Below are 6,317 nucleotides of genomic sequence, written 5' to 3' on the forward strand. Positions count from 1 at the left end.
TTTTTTTTTTTTTTTTTTTTTACAAAAGTATGGAAATTTCTTTATGTTGTTTTCCTGTTTTCTCTTGTGGGGAACGTTGGTACATTGTTCTTGGCTGAGGGTGGTGTAATTTCTTTAGTAGCCAAATCCTTTGAACACTCTGGTACTATTGAATGCCTTGACACTTTTCGTTAGTTTTATAATTCTTTGTCTGATATTGATGCTGTTCATCTCTTGGTAATGCCAGTTTGATTATTCTATGCATCTCCTGGTATGTTAAAGGATTTTGTAATGATCCTCTCAGTTTCTTATTATTTGGAGTCCTTTTTTCTTTTATCTTTTTAGGTCTTTAGGTGTTGTTTTGGCCCTATTGTTGGGCGGTGGTTTTTGTAAGTCTCCTTTGTATTCTTTCACTATTCTCAATGTAAGTTCGGCATCTATAAAAATAAAACAGAAAAAGAAAAAGAAAAAGAAAAAGAAAAGAAAAGAAAAGGAAAAGAACTTTCTTAAGATAATAGTGAATATATTTTAGGGAATCTTATATTTTACTAGTTAGAACTCTTTCCTTGATGTATCACGTCCGATCTAACTCTTTTTTCCGTTGGAATTGTATGCTATTACTGCAATTTTACTTTTTCTCTATAGTGGCTGTAGGCTCTGATCGTGGCACTTCAACAAAAGAAAGTGACGCTAATGGTAGTCCACTTGGGATCCCATCCTTACCTGCAATGCCCAAGAAACAAGGGATACAAACTGCCCAAACAACAAGTGGATCGTCCAGAGATGAGTCTGATGATGATGATCTTGAAGGAGACATTGAAAACAGTGAGAATATGCATCCTTCCGATGCAAGACGCGCTAGGAGGTAAGTTTGATTTATTGTTCTGGCTCATGCTTGTGTCAAATTGTTAACCCTTTGTTATGCATTTGTTCGCATTTGTATTGATTGAGAATATGACTCAAGCATCGACATATGATCACACTCGGATAATTGTTTCCCTCTTTTGCTCTTCGATTATGTTTTTCACCCCTTATTATTCTTAGAGAAGGTATTGCTGTTATATCTTTGATGATGTAAGTTCGTCATATACAGAACTTGTTCATCTAACTCGTGTCTTCTGTCAAATCCCCTCCATAATAGCCTTGTACCTTTGTGAAAGGGAAAAAAGTTGAAGTTTCTTCTTCCAAACGAATATGCTGGAAAAATATCACTTACCAAAATGATTCTGTAATTTTTTGGAGTAGAGATATGTCGAGTATGTTTCAATTTACTTTTGCATTTAAAAACAACAATCCTCTTTTATTGCTGCTTGAAGAGTGTTTTTGTGATCTCTATTGATTTTTGGGTTAGGAGGATATCTCATCTTCCATTCTGTCCTTTGACTTGTTTAGTAAATATTCATATCTTAATGAAAGAGTTATGGTTTCTAATCAGTAAATAAATAAATTAGAGAAAGGAAGATGGTCCTATGCGAAATATCAATCCTTCAACTCAATTTGTTACCCGGTCCTAGCTTTACTCACTTGACATTGATGGTGGCCTAGGATGTTGTCAAATAGAGAATCAGCAAGACGCTCCAGACGAAGAAAACAAGCACACTTGAATGACCTTGAGACCCAGGTACTGTAAAGTGCTTACCCTCCATATGTTGTCGGGTATTTTTCTTTCTTATTAAAACTTTTTCTAAATGTGGTTCCTTTTCTAAAGGTTGGTCAACTTAGGGTTGATCACTCTACTTTGTTAAAGCGTCTCACGGATGTAAATCAAAAGTACGATGATGCAGCTGTTGACAATAGAATTTTGAAAGCTGATATCGAGACTTTAAGAGCAAAGGTTAGTCAGTGTTTTTCTTTTTTTTTTTAAATATATATGTGTGTGTATGTGTATATATATATTTATCCCCTTGGTATACGGAAGGAATGAAAAATCTTCGAAGAAAAAGAAAAATAACATAGAAGACCTAGAACAAGACATAAAGGACTTTGACCATCTAATCTAAAGCAGAAATTAGGCTCCTAGGCTCTCGCATGCAGAGTGGTTCAATTTTTGATGCATGCCTCTTCATCTACATTGATAGTTCTCGAATCTTGATGATCCTCTTTTCCTCCCGTTCCTTCAGATTCTGTCTCTTCCACTCTTCTTTCTCCACAAACTTCTTTATTTTCTTTAACTTCTCTCCAATGCCTTTTTCATGCTTTTCTTCCATTCAAGAATCAAGAGTATCATTCCACATTTTTTAGGTAAATGCACTTTTCCGCTATTTTTCTTCATGAAAGAGGACTAGAACTAATTTTAAAGTGCAGCAAAACCAAAACCAAAACCAAAATCAAATTTGGACATTTATGCGTTAGTTTGAAGTTTTCCTTTATGGATAGTTTGGACTATTTAGAAGTTCGCCAAAACCAAAACTGCGACAACCATGAGTTAGCTGGGGTCAGCCAATGCAGACAGATGGAAAAGACGTTAAAGGGAACAAGTTGAAGTAATGATGACCTCCTATCTAGAATTTAATTTCTTGTGAACAACCTTGGCAACCCTAAAGTAGTAAGGTAAATCAGTTGTTCTACAAGAATAGTCTTGGTACACCTAACTAGCCTGATATTCACGGTTGCAAGGAAAAAAAAAAGCACCAGAACTATGTTTACGAACAATATTGTTGACATATTTCAATTGTTTTGTACCTCAATGAGTGAAGGTATATAGAGAAAGAAATCATCTTATATTTTCTGATGCTCCTTAATGAAGACGGTGTAAGTTTTCTAAAAGTTTAAACGCCCATGATTTCACTTCTACCACTATTGTTAGTGTGGCTGTTGTTGGTCACCATTGAGTTGATGATGGTATAAATGTCGATCTAATGCTTCTTAGTTAAAGATGTACTTGCTTTCTCAATGTATCACCATTTGTGACGCCAATAGTTGTTGACTGATTACCCTTCAAGAAATAATCCATAGCTGGGATAGGTAACCCCAATTAGGAGAAGATATAAAATTTTCTGGGAGTCCTTGAAGTTATAGAAGACTTCGGGCACTTGATGAAGATTTCATGGAGCTAGTAGACTTGGACTAACAATGGGGATAAGTTAGAAATGAATGTCTATGCAGAATATTCTTAAAAATGGGGGATGAGTTAGAAATGAAGATCTATGTAGAACATTCGGGAATATGTAGAGGTTTTTGGTGAATTGGATCGAATATGTGGAGGTTTATGAAGTTCTACAAATATTTGGCCCCTCTTAAGTTTTGAAGTCTTACAATTTAAAATTCAAGGTCCCTAAAGAACCATGCTTCCTGACAGTACAATAAGGTCACTAAATTTTTTATCGTTAGGAGACCAGGAATGCGAGCGAGATAGATACTTTTTCCTTTTTAGAGAAAAGTAAACACTCGTCAAAAATTTCGTGGGAGCAATAGACCAATCATTAGAGAAGTGAATTCTGTTTCTATATGGTTCGAGATAGGCCATATCATTTAACTTTATATCAGCTCTACAGTAAGGAAAAATTGCTTTGACATTTGTAAGAAAATATTACTAGGATGGTATGAGTTTTTTTTCCTCTCTCCTCTCACCCTCTCTTCGATTCTCTACCCACCACTCCAATTTCCCAGAACCTCGAACCAATACAAAAGTCTTCTCTGTTTCTTAGCGTGCAAGCAAGACCGAGGAACAGAACCTGGTTTTCCATGTTTATAGCAGCCATGACCAATAGAAAGACCGGTCTCTCTTCCCTCCTCTTCGGTCGATCCTTCACATTCTCACCTAAATAGAAATTCCCCATTTGTCCTTCCGGCAGCCAACAAAAGGTAGTTTCTCTATCTATTTCGAACCATCAGAAATCTTAATATTTAAATGGCAAGATTTTGAAATATAAGAACCAAACACTTATATAGAATTCAAGAAATTTAAGGACCAAACAAAAATGTTGATGATTCTTCATGGTGAATTGTTTGTTCATGTATTATTTGTCTGTATATAAGCAAGAAAACCAAAAGGTAAGCATTAAGAATACACAGTCTTATATCGTTTTAAAATTTGAGTAAACTTCATTATCGAAAGACATAACTTCAACCACTTGATAAAAAATAAGAACTAATGAATTATCGAAGGAAGGAACTATGAAATCTAAGTTGAAACGTTAAAGAACCACTGAAGAAATCCAGAAATCAAAGTCAAAGAACCTCTTAGGTAACAACAGAATTGAAGACAAAAAGTTCAAATGCAAGTATGAATGAACTATTTGGAAAACAGCCGATGAAAGACTGCTTATTTACTCATTGTCTTTCCTCAGTCATGAAGGAAGCCTTTCTCAATTGTTCTTCAGTTGAGGAATGGCGACAAGAAGAAATCTTGTGCTTCCTTCTTTTACGAGGCTACATATGTAATCTCCTTTCTATTAGATGGTAAGTTCTTTTTTTAAAGAAAAAAAAAATGTTAAGACTTCCATCCCTTCCCCCACAAAAAACCGTGCTTATTACAAATTACAAATGTAGCTTGTTTACTTACGATTGCATTTAGATGTTAAAATTGTATTTGCATGAACTGCCAGTTTCAATTACATCTGTATGTTTGTTGCTGAAATACTCTTTGTTTGTAACATGGCCTGCCTAATATGTTAGGATACGAACCTCATGTCAGCGACAGTTGTTTTCTTTTTCAATATCTTTGAGCGTTAGTCTCTTTTGATTCCCTTAATGGAAAGCTTTGTTTCTTGTTTTAAAAAAGAAAAAAGGACATGCAAGCACATGGACGACAGTGACTTGGTTATCTCCTATTTGATAACTATTTAGTTTTTAAAAATTAATTTTATAAATCACCTATGAGTTTCTTTGTTTTGTTACCTAGTTTTTACACATGTTTTTAAAATCCAAACTAAGTTATAAAAACTAAAAAAATAAAAATCTTTTCTTGTTATTGAAATTTTGTTAAAAGTTTAAATGTTTCCTTGAGAAATATAGAACGCAAACACAATTTTCAAAACCAAAAAAAAAATACTCTGTTATCAAATAGTTTCACTTCTGTCTTGCTCTCATTTTCATTGTTTTCGGTCGTTGGATGGTTTCTTGTGGCAATGTCAGCAGTGGTGATTTGCATTCACTGATGGCACAGAATTCTCCAATAGTTTCACATCTATAATGCCTCTGCCTGTTCTTTTGTGGGAAAGCATAGGATATTTTTTGAACATTGTACGTATATTTTCAGGTGAAAATGTCTGAAGAAACAGTGAAAAGATTGACAGGAGTGAATCCACTGCTTGTTGCCATGTCTCAGAGCCAAATGCCGTTTGTGAGTAGCCAAATGCCAATGCAATCCAACTCCCAATTCTTCCACCAAAATATGTCTGCCTTCGGAAACAGCCCTCCACATCACCGAAACTTGGAAGGCCCTGTGCCAACTAACCCGCCATCCATTCCACATGGCGGAAGATCACAGAATGACGTGGCAACCAAAATGACTGATATGGCCTCCGTGCACCATATAATTGATGATATTGATCCTGTGCAGAAGCAGGCCATGCATGGCCCCGTATCAGGTTGGGATGCAGAGACGTCGCATGCAGCTCCAAACCAAAAGAACTGAAGGATTAAATGTGTCGTTTTTGTAAGCAATATTTCCTCTTACATTTTCATTGGGGCTTGTGGGCTAGGATTAATAAGATATGAAAAATACTCTTCTTACCTTTTCTTTTCTATTCTATTTTCATTTCATGCTCCACTACTCTGTATTAAGACTCGGATCTCGTTGGTTGAGTAGGTTTTTTTTTTTCTTTTCTTTAAAGAAATCAGTATTATAGTTTACAAAGCTCTCACTTTGTTTCTCTTTCTTTGAAGGAAACCAGAACAAAGCAGGCTGATCAACATTTCTATTTTCTAAGCTAAATTCAAGCTTCAAATCGAAAATGTAACCGACTCAGCTTACCGTTAGAAGATATCATTCTTCTTGGGCTTTTCCTTCTAGGCTCGCTCTCAAGATTCTAAAACGTGTATGTTATGAGAGGTTTTCCAAACCTTTATAAAGAATATTTCAATTCAAGTTTAGAAATGTAACTAGCAAATGTTATTTTCTTTGGACTTTTTCGGCTTTCCCTTCCTGGCTTTCTCCCAAAGTTCTAAAACACGTATGTTATGGAAAGGTAGTTTTTCGCATTCTTAGAATGTTTCGTGTCATGGCTCATGACACGACACAATTGCAGGAACCATTTTCGTAGAATAACATTTTTTAGTCGATCAAGAATGGCGAAAAAGTAGCCCCTTTTGTATTAAGTAGCAACATTCTTAAGCAGGATAAAGCTTTTTTTTTTTTTTTTTTTTTTTTTTTTTTTTTTTTTTTTTTTTTTTTT

At 35.1% G+C, this 6,317-nt stretch overlaps 1 protein-coding gene across 3 annotated transcripts in view; it reads left to right on the top strand.

Moving 5' to 3' along the window:
• LOC111460983 (light-inducible protein CPRF2-like) overlaps positions 1 to 5,775 on the top strand; it is a 7,317-nt gene extending 1,542 nt beyond the window's left edge. The window contains exons 3-7 of one of the 3 annotated variants that reach the window (XM_023104391.1): positions 625 to 844; positions 1,525 to 1,600; positions 1,688 to 1,813; positions 5,180 to 5,365; positions 5,396 to 5,578. In XM_023104391.1, coding sequence (XP_022960159.1) covers positions 625 to 844; positions 1,525 to 1,600; positions 1,688 to 1,813; positions 5,180 to 5,365; positions 5,396 to 5,557 — 770 coding nt within the window. In that variant the 3' untranslated portion in view covers positions 5,558 to 5,578. Of the gene's footprint in view, positions 1 to 624; positions 845 to 1,524; positions 1,601 to 1,687; positions 1,814 to 5,179 lie in introns of all 3 variants that reach the window. The other 2 variants (XM_023104389.1, XM_023104390.1) reach the window with 2 other exon arrangements.
• Positions 5,776 to 6,317: the final 542 nt, after the last annotated feature.

The sequence above is a fragment of the Cucurbita moschata genome, unplaced genomic scaffold, assembly GCF_002738365.1.
Source record: "Cucurbita moschata cultivar Rifu unplaced genomic scaffold, Cmos_1.0 Cmo_Scf00024, whole genome shotgun sequence".
Classification (NCBI taxonomy): domain Eukaryota; kingdom Viridiplantae; phylum Streptophyta; class Magnoliopsida; order Cucurbitales; family Cucurbitaceae; genus Cucurbita; species Cucurbita moschata.